We start from the raw sequence: 22,737 nt of genomic DNA on the forward strand, positions 1-22,737 counted from the left end.
TAAACAATCAAAACTTCAAATGCTGGAATTTCATCAGTTATTTTAGTGTCAATTCGAAAAAACTTGTTAAGCCTAAGCTTTATTGTCACTATGACTGACATTCAAAATTTTTGTGACAGAAGTTCTGTCACGCACAATAAAAATCAAAATGCCACATGACACCCATGTCAAAAATTCCAATGTGAGGTTAGAAATATATAAAACGTGTTTTACAGGTTATGTCAGTTGAATAACAACGACTGACGAAATTCCGTGGCCGTGACTGTACATGTAGAAATAAAGCGAACTATGACGTTAGATAGGTACATTTATATCAATCCTGCATGAGGATGTGATTATTTAATAAATTATTAATAAAAAAAGAAAGTGCTTTATTAAATAATTTTGAAACAATACATATAATAATAATTGTTTTAATACTGTTCAAACCTTTTGTAAATTGTACTATAGAACTCTGTTAAAAAATGTTACTGTATTGTTTATCGACTCTTTGTGAGAAAATAATTAACATGAGAAGTAACGTTTCGTTGTACTGCAAAATCTATACCTAACACGTAATTTACTGGTACTTGACACCACCGCTAAGTGAATTGAATTATTAGCTCGATTGTATCTGCAAATAATGTGTAAGGGTGATTTGTTAAAAAATATTTCAGACACAATGAACTTAATAAAACCATGACTTATTTTAGCATGAATGAAAAATCCAATTATTATTCAGATCACATAACGCGATATTATTTCTATAAAGCTAACACGCAAAAAAGTCATAATGGAAAGCCTTAACCCGACTAAAAATGTCAAATGCTCTGGAGGTGTAAGTATTATTAAATTCTTGATTTTTTTTTGTTTCAACTAACTTATTTATAAAACATTTAAAAAAAGTGACTATCAATTTTAGCTTGCGTTAGTCCAATAATCGACAAGGTTAATGTCTTTTTATTAAATTGTACAAAGAATTGAGTTGAACAGGTTTCTTAAATTCATATGAGCGATCATAAAAGTGATATTAAATTATCTAATAGCAAATTTGATTCTTTTTATATTACGCATAGGTATTGATTGAAGACTGAATCAATGAAATCTACTGGACCATGCTATAGTCCAGTCGGTGACATAAAAGTCAAGGCCAATAATGGAAAGGTTGCTGTATTCACTGTGTTTCACATTTTTTTCGTTAAACAATTTTTAATAATTCATGCTTATTTTTTTCTCTTCGTGATTGGCACATTTTATAAAGCTTTTAGCAATCCACAATCGAATTGAATTTTTGAATCGTACACTGGTGTACAGATATGCTACAACTTCAAAAAAGAAGAAGAGATTATAAGAACTTATTTGTTTTCGTCAGAGACGACAAGAGTGATATGATATGAATTTTTCATCATGTGGATGGTCAGTGATAATATCATCGTTACACTACTGAAGGTCATAACAGAACTAATGAGAGGCAAGATCGCCTACTACAGAAAAATCTATAGAGAAAAAATCAAAATTCAAGATATGTTGTAGCAGACTTGATATGAGTTGTTGATGGAATCGCTAATGTTGGTGTATAGTTTGGTTCAAATTACTTGTGACTTCCTCTTAGCAAAATTCTTTAAAAAGAACTAGTCTGGTATCTCGACTATAGATATTGGAGCGATAAGACGCAATGAGTTGCGTTTTGTGACGAATTGCATTTTTGTTTGTGAACTCAACACACGAATGAGGGTGAAGCATCATTCAGGGTTAGGTTTGAAGGCAATCAAGTTTAATACTCTTGAAAAGATTTTACGACCTGTACGTAACAGTGCTCTACATGAACACTATTGCAAAAAAAAATCCATCAAGATAATGCCAAAATATAAATCGTTAGAATCATAAAGGGTCCCTGGAAAGAAGTTCCATTAAATATTTTGCCGTAACCTGTTCGATTTATTGCCCGTGAAAAATTTCTGGAATATGCTGAGAAGGAAACAATAAAACTTATTTGTCACTTTCAATACCACAGAGGAGATAACTGTAACATGTTTAGCAGGAGATCCTCCAGAAGAAAATAAACCTCTTCAACTTTCCAAATGCGGGGAAATGAAAAGAAGCTTGGTAATATTACCCATCATCAAATGCTTTTTTGCTCGTTTGCATTCGTTTACGAAATCGTAAATGGTTTAGTATCATTGCAAAAATACAGGTGCACACTGTATCTCATGTATTTATATACATAATGTATATTGATGTAAACAGCACAACCTTGTTACGTTGTTAATTTATTTCTTCCATGTAAATTATTTGTTTTCGAATATGTTATACGATTTTACGAGTATATTTGGTCACCATGTTATCCAAAATAGTCCAAAATAGTGAGCAAAAAAAGCTTTATACACAAGTTGCATACCTATTTTTTAGCAAAGTCAAAGTCAAAGGGATCACCATGTTAAAGTGTGCACATTTTTTTTAATAATTATTTCTATAATACCATAAATGAGGTGAAGTACTGCCAAATATCTCAGGAGAAATTTATTTTATATTTTCTTTCTTTCTGTAGCAAATTAAGCAAAATTTGGTCAGATGCAAGGGTTCTGAAGATTAAAATAAAGTTATCCGAACTATAAAATAATAGTTATCAAGTATCGTAAAAAAATCGAATAAGTACGGTACTAGGCTGCAGACATTTTTTAATTTCTGTTACTTCTGCTATAACTGTAAAAATACACACTAAAGAAGGATTTCCTCAGCCATCACGATTGCAGCAAATGCGGCAATTGTAACTTTGATACTAGTGAAATCAAAGTATAAGAGCTTTAGCTTTCATGACACTTTACCGCACTTGTGCGGTTTTTATTGTAATGTGAAGAAGCCCAACGGAAAAAGGAAAGAAACATCGTAATAAAAAAAACGCTTCTTTTTAAATATTGCTAAGGCAGATATTCCGGGAAGCTTGTATGTTTGTTTCAAATACTTATACCTACATAATTTCACCAAATTGTTTGAGTATACATTAATAAACAAAAGTCAGTTCTAATGTCGATCACGCCTGTTACACATTAGGTCAAATTTTTTGTAAAGAATGTGTTGCGTCATGAGAGAAACAATGCTTTGTAAACAATTTATTGAATGAAAAGAATAAAAATAACCCAAGAGTTGCACGTGAAATCGATACTAGTTACAAAGTTTTGATATTACACGTCAGGTAACCTAGCAGCAATCAATAGGTATTGATATCAATAATAATCTAAAGATACCTTAGAATCACATGAAAGTAAACAGACATAATAATACACTTTCATCAAAGGTAAACGTTAAATTTGGAATGAAGCAAGTTAACGCTTGAGTTTATGATAGGATAACATTTAATTTGTTGAAAGGTGGTACATTTTATTTATCATTGACACTAACGACTGAAAATTCCTTGATGATATGAACTGTCTACCTATTTCTTCGTAGTTGAATAGATTTTTTTTCAAAAACAGATTTATATTTTCATGTTGTTATTATTAATTAGGTGGTCGGTACAATTCTTTTAAAGTGATATTAATCTTAAAATCTACTGAAACTGTTAGATGCTCACAAAAAAACATATACATTTGAAGAAACTAAACGTAGGTAGTGAATAATATGTATCTTGAGGATTTAAACAAATACCTATAGTTGACTCAAGTTGCAAAAAACCACATTTGCAACAGCATTTTTTCAATATTTCTGAACCAAATAAAGGCACAAAGGGACCAGAAAATCATAGTTTGGATTGAATATTTTCCATATAAGTACACTTTTAAAGTAATTTCAAATAACTAATGCCATAAAAGTGCTGTTGCAAAGGCAACGTAGTTTTTTACAACTTGAGTCAACTGTATCTGATCAAGATTGTTTTGAAAAATTCACCGGACGCATGTTTCGTATAATATTTTACATTTAGCAAGGTGAGAAGAAACTAATCGCCTTTGATATTGCACCCGTTGCGAAAATAACTTTTCCATCATAAATGCCTTTTGTTCAGTTCAACAAATCATTTTGTAATATTGGATATCAATTAGTTTTGAAAAAAAAACCTCTAAAGCACAAAATAAAAAACTTTCAGTTTCAAAATGTGGAAACTAATTTGACAACAGTGACAGCTACAAGATTACTTAAGGTATATAGCAACAAACGGGAAATAAATAAAATTTGTGACAAGATCCTCTTATTTTTATTTAGACACCCAATAGCAGTGTGTGGCAAAGTACATAGTTCTTAAATGAGAACTGTGAAGCGATGTATTTCATTTAAATATTAAAAGTAAAAAAATAGTGTTACTTCTTTGAAATAACATGATTAACAGTATTAATGTAAAGCATTGTTATTATAAGTAAGATTGATTAATCACAAAAGTAGAGGTTGCACATTATGAACAGAAAGAAAAATCGAAAAACAATAACATCAACGAACAATTTTAGGTTACGTACAAACAAATGGGAGAAAAGATAAAAAGAATACCTACAATTTTGATGAAATTACAAGATCTTTAAAAATTCAAGCGCGAGCTAAAATTAACAAGATGTAGAATCAATATTGAACTTAGGCAACTTTTTTCCCGTCACTGTTCTCTTTTAACATAATCATGAGTTCTAATTAGGCACATCCTTTGTCAAACCCCCGGAGTTTGGAAGTGTTTGGTGACGGGCTAGAGTTTCCGAGCTTATTTAGAATTATCCGCGAAACCGCGTGAACCTGTGGGCGTTATCGGAACGTCACCTAACGCTACTGTCAGTTTAAAGCCTGATGCCGCCACCGCCACCGCCGCTGCCACCACCGTGCGCCATCCGTTATCTATGGAATTACCACTGGGGGATGGATGAGATTAACCCGACTAGTGGGCTGGGCGGATCCACGTCACCATTTTACTTGTTTTGCTTCATCCTTGCTGCTACTAAATTAGGTCCTTTCCAAATTAACAACTCACTAGCGACTCTCCACTATTACGCTTCGCAACGTCCAAACTTTGTGCCGCCAAAATCGATGGAGAATTAACATGTAATTGTTAAATTTTCATCTCAATATCCACCTCTGAATTTCAGAGTGTTTTGCTGCCAATTATGCCTCAATTAGTGGAAATTGAATGTTGTTAAACGTGAAACGATTAAAAAATGTCATTTGTGATTGGCCCTTGGTATATTCATTTTGAAGGACCCGCTGTGCGGTGAGACAAAAAACAGAAAAAATATAATCTTGCGGTAAAATTCGCTCGTTGATAAAATTAGAGGATTTTAAACAATAACAGTAAAAGTTTCCCTAAAAATTATTATTCTAAGAAGCACCGCTCCGAAAACATTTAACAAGATTTTTATCTGTATCTAGATATTACACTAGCTTAGTATTTGGAGGGAGTTTTTTTTATGAGAAAATACTTACGATAACATCAAGGCAGGAAGTGATTCACTTTCAACAAATCTTTTAATGGTTAACATTTTATTTTTTTCACTACTAGTCTCACAAGGCGTAGAAGTAGAATTTCTCTCCCTAGGTTAATAATAATTTTCATTATTAACCAAGGTCAATAATGAACTGCCGTCACTTATCAACGAAAGATTTTCGTTGATTTCATTGGTTAACGTAGACGATTTTCATAGCAACCGTTGAAAAATGAGAACTCGGATCGTCGCATCAGACAAAATAATTTGATTAATAATTATTATCAGAAAGGGTTTTAACGTATCTAGTAGTGAAAAAAATAGTATATAAACCACGGTGAAGAAGTCCCTTATAGCCTTCGCGCCTTCGAACCCTCGACACGCCTTGGGCTCTAATCTTGGCGCTCTGGCTATAATCATGAACTTCTTCACCTTGGTGTATAATATACTATTAGAGTTTAGATTAATAATAAACGGTCATCTTCTTTTCAATAATGTTTCTAGCCTCAAATTTCACAACATGCAAACGTTGCGAAGCAAGTTACCACGTACTTTGACAATATAAAATTGGTGACAAAAGTTTTCTTTGATGAGAAATTTTTTGGACATACGTTATAACCTCTAAATAGAATTGTTTAACTACCTAATATCTGTTTTTAAATTAGTTTAAAAAATATATACGTTTTATTAATGCATGAAGAGTATACATTTTAGTAGGAATAGGCGTATACTAAAATATACAGGGTGTTAGGAAATGGTCCCCCAAGAATTTCAGGATTAGTTTTATCGGGGAAAATGTGGTCGAACACTTTTATACCGTTTTTGGATAACTTAAACCGTTTTCTGAAGTAGTATAATATGTTATGAGGAGCAAAAATGCAGTTTTATGTGCTAAGGCTGGAAGTTTGGCTGCCGAACGGGTGAGGCCACAAACCAGCCAAAGCACATAAAACCATTTTTGTTCCGAATAACATATACATACTATTTTTTCTTCAAACTTTCATAGAAAATTATTTAAGAAATAACAAACAAAACAAAATCCGATTTTTTTTTTTATAATTATCTGTCTGTCAACCCGTTTTAATTTGGATAGGCTTTGTAAGTACGTTTTGCATTTATGTACAAGTTTCTTAATTAAAGCTTATTTATTTAATTTAGCTTTCAATATGCCACGTTCAGGAACGAATTTGTTAAAATTTGAGTTAGGAATTTCAGATGATTTAGCTAGTTTACTTTATCTGCCGCTCGTCAGCGGAGATAATAACTTTACAGCCGCTCCTCAGCGGAGATAATAACTTTACAGCCGTATTATTATTACAACAATAAAATGGTGCAAAAGCTGCCAAACAGTGGAACACTATTTAAATGTTTTATTTTTGACAAAACCATTCATGTTGGGAAAAAATGAAATTAAGGTTTTCGACCACATTTTCCCTCACAAGTTCACCCTGAAATTCTTGGGAGACCATTCCCTAACACCCTGTATATAACAAGATAACGATATGAGTAATAAAAAATAAATGCCTATTTTCTGGCTACATTACCTAATGCTAAAAAATAAGAAATATTTTTCACGTTGTGTGGGAATTTAGAAAAAATAATACACCCTGGTTGAAACATTTTACAGACAGGCACGCTAATAACGAAGAAGCATTCATAATCACAACAATGCAAAACTGAAAGCGTAACGCAAGCTCTTCTTGTTATTTTTAATTCTAGAAATATAAATGTGTTATTTTCAGTGCAATTTTAAATGTCAGTAATAATGATGTTATTATTAGCTGTAAACTGAGGCATAACCTGTCAGACTCATGCTATAGTAAAATAAATTATAAAACAATCAAATGATAAAAATCATTCCCACTGTGGTTTTTAACATAAAAAAGAACTAAGTATAGATTTACTAAGAAATAAGGTAAGTAGGTTGTATGCTGATGATAAGTGAAACTGTTTTATTTTTAGTTTCAAAGGTATCCTTGGCAGAAAGAGATTTTCAAAGTAATAAATAGGAAAAGATGAATCATTTTAAACACGACTACAAATTTTGTCACCTATAATAAATTAAGCTACTGCTGTGGAATATTGAAATAATGGAAATATTTTCTTTATTCTTTTTCTTATCTTATCATGATATCTATTAAGAACTGAATTCGAAACTAAACAATGTCTCGATAGATAATTAAATTAATTAATATTTTGCGTTTAAACTCAAATGTTTTTTTAAGTTTTACTATGGGGCCTTCAAATAAATATATATTTAGAGTAGGCGTAGGAGACATTCTAATTCTTTTAACAGTGTAAAGTAATTTTTGTAGGTAACAATTATTCTCCGGAGTTGCATAGTAAGCTTTTTCCCAATTTCATATTGTCATATTCCGTGGAGGGAGAATAGGGAGAATGCATTACAAAAATTTAAAATATTTTCTAACCTAATTTTATTTCGTTAAAATGTCAGGCGTTTCTTGTGTCATTTTCTACGCTGGAAAAATGTTGCAAACAATTGAATTTCCATAGGTTGCTCTAAATATAAATTTATTTGAAGGCCGGTTATAATTTTGACAAAAAAAAGTTGGAACATTGCTGCAATAGCTATTTATGTAAAGTAGAACTCCGATTATCCGAATCAATTGGGACCGCACCCTATTTGGATAATTGAAGAAATCACCAAACAGGTAATTTCTTAGGAAAAAATAGTATATTATATCATTAAAAGAGTAGAAGTGTCTCTTTTTGTGGTAAGCCGAGAGATTGAAGACCGAAACGCAGTTGAGGTCGACAACTAAGCGAAGCACAAAAAGAGCTACTCTGAATGATACATACTATTTTATCTTTTTATTATTTATTATTATTGGTGACGGCTAACAGGCTAGACGCCCAATCAGAAGCCCTCCCCAAAAAAAAAACGATATAAAAAACACAATCACAACATTCACAACACAACAACCATTACACCCAGAGCATCCCAACACTCAAGCTACAACTACCGAACACTCGTCTAATTAGGATCGCCCTGGTTCACGAGGAGATGGAGAAGAATTTTTTGATTTGCGATATGGTTGCAACAAAAAATATCGATGTGGGGTTCGACACTCTGGTAATTGCGCAGCATTCGAGTGACAGGTGACTTGAGCCCGATGTCCGTGTGACGCTGACCTATCTTCAAACGGATCACACAAAAAAAAATCGAACATGAACTCATTTATTTTTCTTTTCCTGCAGTTACAATTTTCAAATTTTAGAGCACTAGTAATTTCTACTTCCCTTGTTATTGATATTTGAAGTTTCGATAATATTAATAAAGTCTATAATGTTATCCATTCTATCCGATGTACTTTCTGGAAATTTCTACGTAAAACTTTCCCAAAATGGTGAATGATCGCGATTTGTAATTTTTAGTGTCCTGAACTTTTACTACGATAGCAGAGCCCAAGTCTTCGATATCTCTCATTGTCAAGTTTGATATTTCATGGCATCGAAACCGGTCACACTTAGTGGCAAGTAAGACCTAACCTACAATTATAATTTATAATTCTTCCTCTAGCGAACTCAGAAATTTTACCTATGTAGCCAGAAACTTTGCATCAGGAGCAATTATGTAGAAATCATACACTTTTCGCCCGGGACTGTGGTCGGATTAGATCTACATTTCGTGCCGTGCATTTCGTTTTCTAACAGTACACACTTATATATACTTCAGATGTTCGCTAAATGCAACAAACGTTATCAAAACGTAAATAGCAAACGATTACAACTTACAACTGTTTACCTAACACTGAAGGGAAATCTTGCGATATTTTTAACATTTGTTTGACATCTGATCTGACATCCATGAACACTTTCACTACGATTTTTCGTTTAAAAAAGTGCTACTTTTTATCATCCATTTAATAGTCTCTACTGCGTCTTTGTTTCTGTATTTTAACCAGTGAAATTAATCAAAAATGTACCATGTGACACGTGAATTGTATTCTCGGACTAACTTTTTTTTTTTAAATTTTAATTATGCTATATGGAATTAAATTGAGAAAACCGAGGGATCTTTATTTATATAGGTACAAACTGGTACGAAAACTTTTTGTTTGAGATGTTTTCTATCAAATTGAAAATTTTAGGTTGAATTGACTGGACTAGTGTCTATCAATGAGTGTACGCGCGATTAGTTTGGGTGCATAATGCACATGTACAGGTTTATTCTAAATGATTGTAGTCCAAGTAGGCGTAAAAAGTGAATGTAAAACTTATGGTTGCCGCTCCGTATAAAAAAAATCAAAATGATGTAAATAATTGAGTACACATTGTTCACACACAGGAGTTAAATTGGGTGCAAGACAACTCAATATTTTTAGAATTGATGCTAAACAACTCAACATTTTAGGATTCAATAGTTAATTTAAAGAAATAAATAAAATTCTCATCACCGCACTTTTACCTAAAAAATGACAGTGACAGCGACAAAAATTGACAGATCACATGAAGGTGGCAAAAATTTCATAACATGGGCATGGCCTGCTTCGACTATGTACAATCATTTAGAATAACCCTGTATTTTTGGTGATGATTTATTGTTAAAAATCTGAAAATTTAGCATATGAATCCTAAAATATGTATAGAGGTATCTGTAGACATAACATATAGTTTTCGTGTCATTACTTCACCCTCACACACCTCCAGCCACCCCTTTAAAATTTTTAAATGACATTTTTAATTACGGATCATGAAAGACATTTATTTTAGTAAAAAAGTAGCATAGTAGTAAAATGTGTAAAAAAAGTGATAGTCACAAAGGAAAGTTTTGTAGATATTTGATTTTGAAATTTAATAGTTATTTGGATCACAAGTTCAGAAAATGATATTTTGCGATATTGCGTAGCCGAGGCGGTTTAGCCGAGGCGAAGCAACACGAGCACTCGCAAAACATTTTCTGGACGTGTAATCCACAAAATTTTTCATGCCGACAAATTTAAATCATTTTTAAAAAGTAAAAAATTTGTTTCACAAGTGGAATCGAACCCGCGACCCACGCGTCCCTGCGCCGAAACGGAGTCCGTTCAATGCTGCCTGCCTATTCTCTAGTCAAGGTCACTTTTATAAGTACTAGGCCGGGAATTTTACGTTCCCGGCGGATTTTGAATCATGCAAAACCGTCGATAACGGCCGGCGGCATGAAAAACATATTTTCATCCAATTTTGAAAAATAAAGTTGGTCTGTTTAGACTGATTAGGGCAATGAAAACTATTGAATAAAGTAATGATTGTGGATAAGTATGGCAACTATGTACGAAAATTTATGTGGTATGGATGGGATAGAGTTGACATTTGTATGACATTTCATAAGCGTGCATTTGATTTTTTTTATACCATTGCACATTGATTTGACAATTTTCAAAATTGCGCAACTATGAACTGTCAAAGAATTGTCAGCTCTATCCTACCCACACAGTTGCACATAAATTTTCGTACAGAGTTGCCATACTTATCCACAATCATTTTGAATCACTCAATATAATAGTAGTCATTTTGAATATTTTGAACATTTTCTGGTGTTAAACCAGGCCAACTTAATCTGCCCAAATCCATAAAACATTAAATATTTTAAATTTCAAAGTCAAATATCTCTAACTATATCAGGTTTTCTTACTTTTCAAACTCATACATGTTTTTAAAAAACATATATCAATCCAAAAACTGGTAATAAACGGTAATGATAAATATATATAAATCAAATATAATAATTACAGTCAAATGTAAAATAGGAAAAAGAGCTTGATTTTTACTATGAGAATGTTGTTATTCTATCAAGTAGCGATTCTGATAACGATTTAAGGTGAGATGATTATGAAGAATGTGGAAAAAATAGTCTCTAGACACTATATACAGGGTGTTTTCGAAGTTGAGGCGTTCCTTTTAACATGTGATAGTATTCGTTGTTCTAAAGAGTTTTAGCTAAAATCACCTTAGTAAAATACGGTACGGAAATGAACATAAAATAAATATTTTTTTAAATTTTGAAACAGATACAGGGTGTCCCAAAAATGGTGTACTAACGGTGCACTACGGTGTAGAAGAGACTACCGTAAACGTCAGAAAAATGTTTAAAAAATTCTATTGGACTTAATTGCTGATTTGGCGGTCCTTGAAAATGGCACTTAACAGGAAAATTATTTTGAAATATATGTATTAAATTGTCATGACAGCTACCTCTAGTCGTACATATTATCACAAAGTACAAGATTACTCACTACCAATATCTAATCCTGCACAATAGTGAATTTAGAAGCTTTGGAAGTCGAAAAAAATATTTTAAATCCACTACGTAACATTGCAAGGTAATGATGTACGAGTACATCTTTGTTTACATTGTATTACCGTTAATAATAATAATAATAATAATTCATTTTTTTGTCCGAAAAATTTTTTCCATATTTTTTTCGTGTACATTTAAACATCCTGGATACGGTAGTAAGTAGTTAGTACGCCATTTTTGGGACACCCTGTATGTTGCCAATGTATGGGCAACACTATCAGAATGCAGCTGCGTCGTCCAGGGAGTACGCAGAGCGATTACCGGAAAGACTCTATTCTGGGTCACATCAGTTTATTAATCTAGTACAGCGGACACTCGGACAGACAGGACCGGACTCAAGATTTTAGAAAACTATAAAAATATACAATCAATTATCTCGGTTAATACAAATATTTTACTGAGAAGTTTAGGCTAAAATTCTTAAGAATAATGTCTAGTACCTCGTGTTACAAGGAACGCCTCAACTTCGAAAACACCCTATACAGGGTGATTCTGAAATAAGTTTGGAAAAAAAATGTGGAGTATCCTTGACATAAAATAATTCTGCGTAAATGACTTTTGGAGGTGAATTCAAAAGGATGGAAATTACCCCATATCCTTGTATTTTCGACGGCTATGAATAGGGATAATTTGTCCGAATATATTCACTTCATTAGCAACCATTGTTACATCAACTCCACAACAAAGTCGCAAGCACACTGCTTTATAAATGTTTCTATGAAAATGATCGAGAGGAGTAAGGTTACGTTTGTGACTGACGGGCACCTTCGATTATTATTGTTGCTAAACTACCAAGATAATCAGGTAATCACCTTTAACTCAGCAGTGTACTAGCAATTTTAAGCAAATTTTCGATCATTTGTATCTCGAAAACGAAAAAACTTTTGTAAGAAAATTTTTTTGTCTCTGATTTCTTCTCATCACCAATTACCGGGTTTTTTTTCCAAACTTATTTCAGAATCACCCTGTATAGACGACTAACTAATATCTTTTTTTACAAAAATATTTTTGTTACTTGATATGTTCTACTTTATTATTTTTTTAACCTTAGATAAAAGATAACGTAATTAGTGTTGCTAGAGTTTCAAAAGAACTTTAGTCACCTCCCCTGTACTTACCTCATATTCTGGAAAAACAACACTGTTAAAAATCATCAAATCTGTCGCTTTTGCTGTATAGCAACCCGTACCTACAAACTTACACTATTAGAACTTAATAAAAGTTTGTTTATACTTTATGTTACTTAAAAGAATCAATAAATAAAATATATGTATTGCAATAACCAGTGTTGAAATAAATTTGTGGTCAAGCAGGTCGTAATCTTCTATCTTTTCTAAATATTTTAGTTGACAGATGCTTCAGATCCATAATCTCATTTTGACCATCCCTTCACTTGTTGTGATAAATGACAAATTGTATATACCATTCACGATGTTTTGGCATAAGGGGAGGCTATGATTTCATTTTTTAACGTTGGATACATGTTTGATTTCTGTCATCTCTGCTGTCACTAAAGTGCCTGACATGCGGACCTATCAAAATGAACGTAACATGTTGCCGAATTTACCGTAATCATAATTAAGCGACTTTAAAACGTATTGATGGTGTTTGTATTAGACTGCAGGATATATTTTCAGTAAGTTACAATGAAGTCAAGTTTTTTTTTTGTGTATAAATTGAATCGTAGGTGAGTACAAGATAAATATGTAGCAGGAAGAAACAACGACCCAATTGAAATGGCACAGGGTTTTTGTAACACCTATTATAACTTCGCGATAGAGTTGTGAATTTATGGCTTGATCCTGTGATTGATATTGTGAAGAACTTATTTCGGAAGATTGGGCAAAATTAATGTGAAATCTTTCATTTGAAAACGTTCTTCCTTTAATAATTTCATTAGGAGAATTTGACTCGGAATTTGATTGGGATTTTGATGCAGGTAATGATTCAGAATTTACTAATGAAATTATGGAAGTTGAATAGTTTTGTTCTTTTTTGTCATAGACAATGGGTGTGTAAATATTTTGCAGAAAGATTCGAATAAAGTAAGGCTTAATAAGTAGGTACAAGATTTTATACAATCTAGTTTTAGGAATGTTTTGGTTAAAATGAAAAATTCATTGAGAAGTTACTAACTGGTTGGTTAAGACACTGTATAGGTGGGTTATCTAAGTGGTGCATAAATTAACAGGAGCCACTTCGTCTTTCGGTCCCGGTCCCTACTATTCTGTAGTATGTTCAAGTCAGTTTCCTGTTTTGTAAAATTGGATTAAAAATGTGTGAGTATTGTTCTATTGCAAACTAGTAAAACTGACAACAATGCACTAGACAATGACGCAGTTTATAACCTCAAATTTAGAAAACCATAACCAAATTCAACAGACAGGCTTTACTGCCAACTTAAATGCACTTTTTCCACGGCCTCCCCTTATGCCAAAACATCGTGAATGGCATATAGTTTTCGCTTCATTTTATACAATATGATCAACAACAAAAAGTGATAACGGGCGACTATGGAAAGTAAAATTTCTGAAAACGTGCGGCGTAACTTGAACCCTATTTTCAAAATCATCGCTGTTAGGATGAATGAAGCTACTCCATATGTTTTCAGAAGCTTTCTTGTCCGCCGTAGTGGAGTCACCTTTTGGATCTTTTTTTTTCTCGATCATATCGTATTATTTTCCTAACTCTTTTAACAGTTTCTGAAATTCGTATTCGTATTGATGGTTCTCCACTTCCTCTCCTTCCTTCTACACTTCCTGTTTCACGAAATATGTGACAGCTAATGAAACCAAGTCATGCTTTAACGGAAACAAAAGCGAGCATAAGGCCACTTGACCACAATTTTTTTAAACGCACCTTACTTCCAAATTTCGTTATTTTTGATAATATTTTTCTGAATTAAACTTCGTCCAGCGAGAGACTGGGAGATTTTAAATTGTATTAAATTAACCCAACACTACAAAATGCACTAGAATACATTCATTAGAGCATAATTTCATGGCAAAAGTGTTACTGCTTGAATGATATATTTCAAATTTTACGTGAGCTAGCTACTCCTTGCTCTACGTAGAATTGACTTTTATGTCAACCAATCTCTCGCTGGACAAACTATAGAAGTATATCTTACTATCTTATTTACTTCCTCTTGAAAAGAGATAAATTGGACTGTTTACGTATTCCCTGTGGACTTTTAAGAGGTCTTGTTTTCTTCTTTTCACTCATTATTTGTGCGTTTCTGGAATCATTGCTTGTCACAAGTTATATTTTAACAGGTAATGTACACTCAAGAAAAGAGTAGATTTATCTTATTTCTTCCATCATTATCATCATCATCATCATCAACCTTTTTGTTTTCCGAATTATAAATCGAGTATAAGAACGTTCGTAACAATTTGTATAAGTATAATTAACTACATATGGATGGTATGATGCATGTTTGTAATGTTATGGTAGTTAGTGATGGGAGTTGATCATTGCTGCATACATAAAGAATTGTAAATGAAAGCCTTACCCTATGGTCCTTGGGTCTCGTTTCCTGTCTGCGTGGCGGTCCTCCTTCCACGTCAGGATAAATCAGGTTGCGAACCGCCCCGACGAATCTCGGTTCAAAAATAACGCTCGGCAGGGCCAGCAATGTCAATTTGGTGTTGTACCAAGTAGGCATTCCTCCGACGAAGACATCGGAATTGGTCGCAAACCGGCCAAAGTTGAACTCCTTCCCTCTGGAAGTCCTCATTTGCGACACATTATCAACCGTCAGTATAGTACGGTCCTCGTGTCTTTGCACATGCACTTTATGCCAATGTCCGTCGTTCAGTTCCCTCCCGACGGTGATGATTTGGGCCCCGCCGCCCAAGTTGTATCGTAAACGGAGCGCTCCCTCGACGAGCTTGATTTCGAAGAAGTCGTAGGTGCCACCATCGTCGGTGTAAAGCAAAAGCCCATTAGGCTGATCGGTTTTGAACTCGAACTCCAAACTTCCGTTAGCGCCGCCGCCCCATTTTCTGAACTGAGAGTAAGAGTTGGTGGAACCGTCGAGTAAAAAACCGCTGCAAAAACCGAAGACCGCAAGAACGGCGCCTAACACCGAAGACCGCATTCTGATAGGGACGGGAGCATTAATACACCGCACTTTGATATTGAGATATCGATTTCTCGTATATTTGATATTCGGTATCACCAGGCGGGAATATGAGACTGTTCATGGCGTAAGACTATCACACCGACGTTTGACTTCGATTCGGCACTAGGATTGAACTATTTATTTCAGCTACACGTTGACTTTTCAGATATGTAAGTTTATTGTCTAAAGAAGATAAGTACTTCACTCCGGTATATTTTTATAACCACACTATAAACAAGTTTTCAACTAATTGCATTGGTAAGTTTCTGCTAGTCCTTCACTGAAGTACAATTACTGCTATTACCATTATTATTACTATTTTATACTGTTCAAAATAAATACATAAATAATTTATTGCATCTCTAAGTATTATCTTGAATTTTTTTGTTTATCTACATATAATGCAAAATAATTCATATTTAGCTGCACTTATATTTTCATTTCATTAACAATTTGAATGAATCTGTGTATTAATGCATAATATTTGATTTGTTAAATAAAATATGCATCAGTTCCGTTAATAACAATTTTTATCTTTTGGGTGTTAACCTTTTTTTAATGTTATAATTTCGGCGTTGGAAATGGTCTCGACTCTGGATACGTTAAAAGAAGATGAATGTTGACGGAGTAATTTCAATAGTAAACATCTTCAAAGGATTTGTACAGGATTATTATAAATGGTTGTAACATCGTAGTGGAAATTTACCACCTATAATTTTGATGGTAAATTGAAGTCTAAAAGCAAAGGTCTAGACTCTAGATGATGTAATAGAAAATAAAAAATACTGTCAAAAATAAATTAAACGAAATTACTTCATTTGTTTGCTCCATCGATTAAAATTTAATAACAAATGTATTATTCTTGTTCATGACGAAAACATTTTATAACAAAAACAGACGTTTTGTTTTTAAAGTCTGAAAATGTTCACAGTTATGTTTCAGACACTTGATTATTCAACGTCGCTTATTTTCAAATATGTTCTGCAACATTGTCTGATTAATATTACAGCACCGTGCAATCTCTTCCAGTCGCTTTTCTAAGCCATTAAATTGTCGTTTAAACACCTGCCTTAAAAATATCCAAATGACATTGCAAATTGTTTGTGTGCGAGTCGTTCCTTTAAATCTTGAACAATTTCCTCAGATGCTGGAAAAAGTCTTGAATAAGACGCTTTCACTTACTTAATTAGCTCAGAGCACAATGATTGCAATTTGAAAACTGATAAATAATAAAACCTACAGTGACAAGTGTCAAATTTACATTCTAGCACACAAAAATTGAGAAGTGGCAAATCTATGTGTACACTTATACAGGGTGATTCATATAGTTTCATAAATATTTTAACCAGTGGCAGATTCCGGTCTCAAAAAGCTCTTGACAATAAAATTTTGAGTCGTACATCAAAAATTGGCACAAATTACTATATCGATTCTTTTACTATTAGTAAATGCCATTCTTCGTCAAATTATTCCATTTTACGTCCAATGTATAACAAATGTTCATGAATGTCATAATAGAAGCAAACAATTGTTGCTATAGAGAAAATATTGGTATTATAAAGTTCGCTTTAGTTTCATTTTGACAACAATGCCTGACAGTTTGTTTCAACGTAAAATATTTTCATTTATCTGCAGTTTTTAAAAGGTGGTAGTACACTCTTCAACATGCTTTATCTTCAACAATTTTAACTAAGATCCTAGACGTTTTTGTAAGAGTATCTAGGGGTTGAAATCTACCACCGGTTAAAGTTTGTATGATACTATATGAATCACCCTGTAGATTAGTTACTTTCATATTACTACGCGGTTGGTACACATTATTTATCAAATTATTTGTTACTGAGGTCGTTATTAATAAGTAATAACCAACCACTTCATATTGTAAATTTTACAAAACTGTGTGGTGTAAGTATCTAGGGTTTTAGAACGAGAGCGTAAAGTGAAATCGGAATTATTTTTTTACATAAAACGAAACAATGCCAAATTAAAAGATGTAAATGTAATGGTAGTAGGGCTAAAATATACAAAAATTGGTATTACGTAACAAATTAATTTGTGTTAAAGCGACTCTATTTTTTAGTTGTAGGTATTTTGCTTCAAAAGTTTAGAATCAAAGCATAACCTGAATTTATGTTTTACTAGATTTGACATATAGTCTATTTTTTAAACAAAGAACCACAACACCGCAATTTACACCCAAAATAGAGCTGACAACATTGGACACTTTTGACATAGGGTGAAAAATCTCATCATATAAAAATTGAGGTTATTAGAGATATTAGTAGCGCAGCATGTTAATAAAGTTAATAACAACTAATTTGAGGGTTTAATAATACTTTGCGAGACATTTTTTATTACACGTTTAAATTTTAGTTGCGAGTTTGCGTTCTTTCAAGGACATTAAAAATGACAGACGTTGGCTGGTATAGCCAATAGATATCATTAAATTCCCTAAATTTAGAAAAAAATTATATTTACAAACCTAAATCAACAGGTCGTGGTTCTTTTTTTTTTTAAATACACTATAAGTATACTCTAGGGAAAAAACTTTATGACCATATAGAATAAAAGTAAATTAATTTTGACAGTTAAGGATTGTTTTAAAATTCACTATGCGATGCTAAAAACATTTATAATAATCTTGTATATATTCCAACTGCTTGCTTTACCATATTGTTAAATTTAGATAGGTATGTCAAAACTTTTGTGTTTTAGATATAAAATAATAACATTCCCAGTGACACAGGCAAACATATATTAGGCATTCACGATCTTTTTGGGACCGAGTAGGCTATGATTTTTTCTTTTCATGTTGGACTAAGTAATGCAACGGTTTCAAATTTTTTTTGTCTGTTCGACATTTTCTTGCCACCGCATTGCCAGATTTATTATTTTAATATTCGTAAGAAACCAAATGATTTATTAAGTGTGTAAAAATAATTGAAATTTCCGTCAAAGGGACAGTCAAAATTGCCAAAATAATTATTATTACGATAAAAAATTTCTATCAAACCATTTAATTTAAAAAGGACAGACCAGATTTAAGATATCCGGCAACAATTTACCTATTCAGAAAATATAACCCTAAACTGAAAACAACCTAACCTAACATAAAAAGTGTCAATTTCCTTTAGGGAATTTAGTTATCACCGAGATACTGCCAACAAAATCACTAGATGGTCATAGCCAACTCGGTCGCAAAAAGATCGTGAATGCCTTATATCAACGCATGAGGAGCTTAAAAGTACAAAAGGTTGGAGTTAGTAATGGGATATTTCATTACTCAAAAAATGTGTAGATATACATCGTGTGGTCAAATCAATTTTAGATCAAGAATGCTTTGGAATGTTATTTGTTCCTTTGAAATAAATATGTCGAAGGCACTCTTGATCTGAAAATTATTTGATCATTCGATATATAAGTGTGTGGTGTCAGAGTGTTTTTGGGAGAAAATCAAACTGAAGTTAAAACGTTGTCAAAATGTAACAAATATCAAAAACGTTTAGTTTAGATAAAAGCTGCCAACCATATAAACGGGAAAATATAAAATAGAAGGCAATTCTACCAACTTCAATTTTTATCTAGAGGGCGGAGTGTAATGAACTCTACTAAATGCAAAAATTGCCAAATAAAGTTAGTCTTATTTTTGCAGCAAAATTAGATTCAAATTCATTTAGTTAAATATTGGTCAAAATTTAAAAATGTATGTGTTCGATATGAATAACCTACAACTTTTTGGTAGAATTGCATTTCTCGAGTTCGTGAGCTTTAAAGAAACATAAATATATTTTAACTTTTAATTGAACAGCAAAAACTCAAAAACAGTAAAATCTAACCAATTTCCTTCCACGGTAACTCTTTAGGTATTAGAAGAACATATTTAAACATATAGTGACAAATTTGGAATATTTTCATCATGCTGAAACATTAGTTAAGTATAATGAATAAAAATATCGAACGCATTTTGTTTTTACAGTCATAGTAATATGAATATTGGTAAAAGGTAACTTTTTTACCTTCGTGTTTATTTATCCTTGGAACTGTATACCTCACATGAGTTTGAAGTCCTGTTTGAAAAAGATTCATTTAACATCATGACTTTCTAAATGAAGCGAATTTGAGGATCGTGGATTTTAAAAACTGTTGTTATAAAAGAATTGAACGTTATCTTTTCCCTTCATCTGACATTTCTTCTAATTCTATATTTAGAATTCAACGTAACTAAACACAATGTTTAGAGAGATAAGATCGCAACAATTTCTACAAACGTAGTTTTGTGCACCTATCACATCTACCTTTACGAAAATGAATTAAAAATCCCAAACGCTGCGTATCGTTTAATTTCAGCAATGGCAGCATTACCGGTGGCCACTATCGATATCGTACCAGGGAATGCGGACATTTTGGGAACATCGTCAAATTATGCGAGCAGACCGGCCAAAGCGCAGAACAAAATTGTATCATCAAAACAAGTGGAAATTCGATCGTTGTAACTCCGAGTGGAGTGCACTCAAGAGGGCCGTTTCGAGGCCGCACTCCAGAGAGCTCAAACCCTCCGGACCAGCGAAGACAGGCCTTACCAATGCACTAGTTGCAGAACGGTTATCACTATGCGTCAGTCACTTAGCAAGCAATTAGGCACCCGTCACTTAAAAGCGCAAGGTGGCAGAGAATACGCGACCTGGCCACACTGTGCTTTCGACCTTCTGCTGCACTAGCGTAGCGCCTTGACAGGACTGGGGCGCATGCAGACCTGCGCTCCTTCACAGTCAATGGCAGACATAGACGTTACACTAGAAACGTGTCCGCATAAATCCGATTACGTACACAGTGGCGTGGAGAAACCGGCGCCTCCACCAATTTTACTCATTCAAATTAAACTATTTGTCTCTCCGCATAAAAAGTTACACACGAATTAACAAGGAAGTTATTTTATTTCCAAGAGGATGGTTCGTGAGTTATTCTCCCTGATAGAAAACCAAAATACAGAATCCCCTAAAACACTGATGCATTTAGTGTGACATGCTGAAGTGCTTTAATGCCAGTAGAGAAAAATGTATCTCATTTAGCTTTGTCATTACGTCAATCAGTAATACTATAGTACTCTTTCATTTTTCTTCGATTCTCCTCATCCCCATGGTGTCAAAGTGATCATTCGCCGCAAGAAGTCTTTCAAGATTTCAAGATCGCCAAAGCCTTATCTCATAACCTTGTAGGTTTCTTACATCGACAATCTTTCTACAGCATATTTAAATCGTTAACTAATGAAGGACCTATTTTATATTCTGATTGTGAGCATGTTGTTGCTTGTTTTATTCATAGTCATGCTTTAATATTTTTAACGTCGGCACGCTACGAGAATTTTTACATGAAATATATTGTACATTGATTGCATGTTGATCATCGTATTATAAAATGAACTTAACTGACCACATAATAAAGTTATTTGTTCGACACCCAGAATTTGAAAATTTTCTCCTATGTGAACGGATTTTGATAAATGTTACAACTTGTCAAAACGAAACGTCAAGCTAATTTAAAGGTTTTAAGCGATTTGGAGCCTTTAAGGGGCGAGTGAAACAAGGCAAACTCGTCAAATAAACTACTATTATGTTTGATAGATAATAAAATGTAAACTTTGTCCAAAATAAAGTAATATCTTCCAAAATTCAAATTCACACTTCAAACTTTTACTTCAGACATAATCTTAAATTTCTTATTGCTCTTGGAATTAGATCAAGCATTAATGGTTCTCACCTTTTATGTTGCTGCGGCACTGCTTCGAATATGCTAGGTATTAGCAGAAACGTACAACAAGAATTCATACTAGTGTTTTTTCTGTAGGTCCCAGGTTTATTGATGAAATAATTAACACAAGAATACATTCTTATGTTACGACATGCATTCTATTATTCTTTTAAACAGAACAAACCAAACAGAAAGCTATAAACAATATTATTTTTGGTCCCAAAGACACCCTTAAAGTCTTAATTAACGCTCATAAGACGTTTACACTTTGTTTTAATGTTTTCGCAAGAAAAATAAAAGATAAAATTGCTATTACTGACTTTAACGTCACCTTTACTTTAATAATATAATTTCTGTTAATCTCGCAGAATTTGATCATTTTAAATAGCATTGAAAAAGTGAAAATGCCTGTTTAAGGTCTGGAATACTTAATTCAAAACTTTGATTCTGTAGTCCATAAATTAATTGAACCTGGCTGCGATTATCAATGCGGAAGAATAGGTAGCTGCAGTGCTTGTCTTCATCATAAAGTCATAACTACGAAGACTCCTCTACTTTTACGTTAAGGTCATTTGTAGAACAGACGTTTGTATATTATATTGATTTTTTACAAATGAATGAATAATATGCTTTACGTAAGAATGTACCTACAGCGTGATCAACAATGACTGAGTCTGTTGGCAATGAAACAATTGAAAATATTGGTGATTTTTGTCTAGTAATTGGCACTGACCACGCACTGACCGAATTTTTTAACTTGAGATGACATTAAAAACATTTTTGGTTATGCAGGTTATGTTTATACTATTACAAAAATGAACCTTCGTTGGTAAATTTTAAATTTGCCAAATTTCATTGTTACCAACAGACTCAGTCATTCTTGATCACTCCGTACAAAGTAGTCCAAAAATACTTCACCAAATATTTAATATACTGTCACGAGCAAAAAAAAACTGATCGTCAAAATCATGATTTGACACAATGGAAAATGCTCCATTGTGATTGGCTGTCGTTAATTGACATGAAGTAATTAATTTTTTTGACATTTTCTTGACATGGGCATAATTAGGTACGGATTTTTTTTTAAATTTGTGACAGTCTAACCAAATTTTAAAATAACATTGACGACCAGAATTTTTTGCTCGCGACAGTACATAACTAACTTTTTTCTTTTTTTTTCTACTATTTAC

The 22,737-nt window shown here is 32.9% G+C and overlaps 1 protein-coding gene and 2 long non-coding RNA genes across 5 annotated transcripts in view; 1 reads left to right on the top strand and 2 right to left on the bottom strand.

The window, feature by feature from the left end:
• Window positions 1-20,538, bottom strand: part of Nrx-1 (Neurexin 1) — a 91,153-nt gene extending 70,615 nt beyond the window's left edge. Inside the window, exons 1-2 of one of the 3 annotated variants that reach the window (XM_069037691.1) lie at window positions 20,380-20,538; window positions 15,188-16,027 (exon numbers count right to left, since the gene is read on the bottom strand). In XM_069037691.1, the coding sequence (XP_068893792.1) occupies window positions 15,188-15,775 (588 nt within the window). In that variant the 5' untranslated portion in view covers window positions 15,776-16,027; window positions 20,380-20,538. Of the gene's footprint in view, window positions 1-15,187; window positions 16,301-20,379 lie in introns of those variants that run through there. The other 2 variants (XM_069037693.1, XM_069037692.1) reach the window with 2 other exon arrangements.
• Window positions 8,553-9,111, bottom strand: LOC138123138 (uncharacterized). Its single transcript, XR_011156736.1, has 2 exons — window positions 8,929-9,111; window positions 8,553-8,879 (listed from the first exon to the last, which is right to left on the bottom strand). It is a non-coding gene; the product is annotated as an uncharacterized lncRNA (long non-coding RNA).
• Window positions 13,086-13,736, top strand: LOC138123137 (uncharacterized). The gene is made up of 2 exons (XR_011156735.1): window positions 13,086-13,309; window positions 13,361-13,736. It is a non-coding gene; the product is annotated as an uncharacterized lncRNA (long non-coding RNA).
• Window positions 20,539-22,737: the final 2,199 nt, after the last annotated feature.

Source organism: Tenebrio molitor, chromosome 2, assembly GCF_963966145.1.
Source record: "Tenebrio molitor chromosome 2, icTenMoli1.1, whole genome shotgun sequence".
Lineage (NCBI taxonomy): Eukaryota > Metazoa > Arthropoda > Insecta > Coleoptera > Tenebrionidae > Tenebrio > Tenebrio molitor.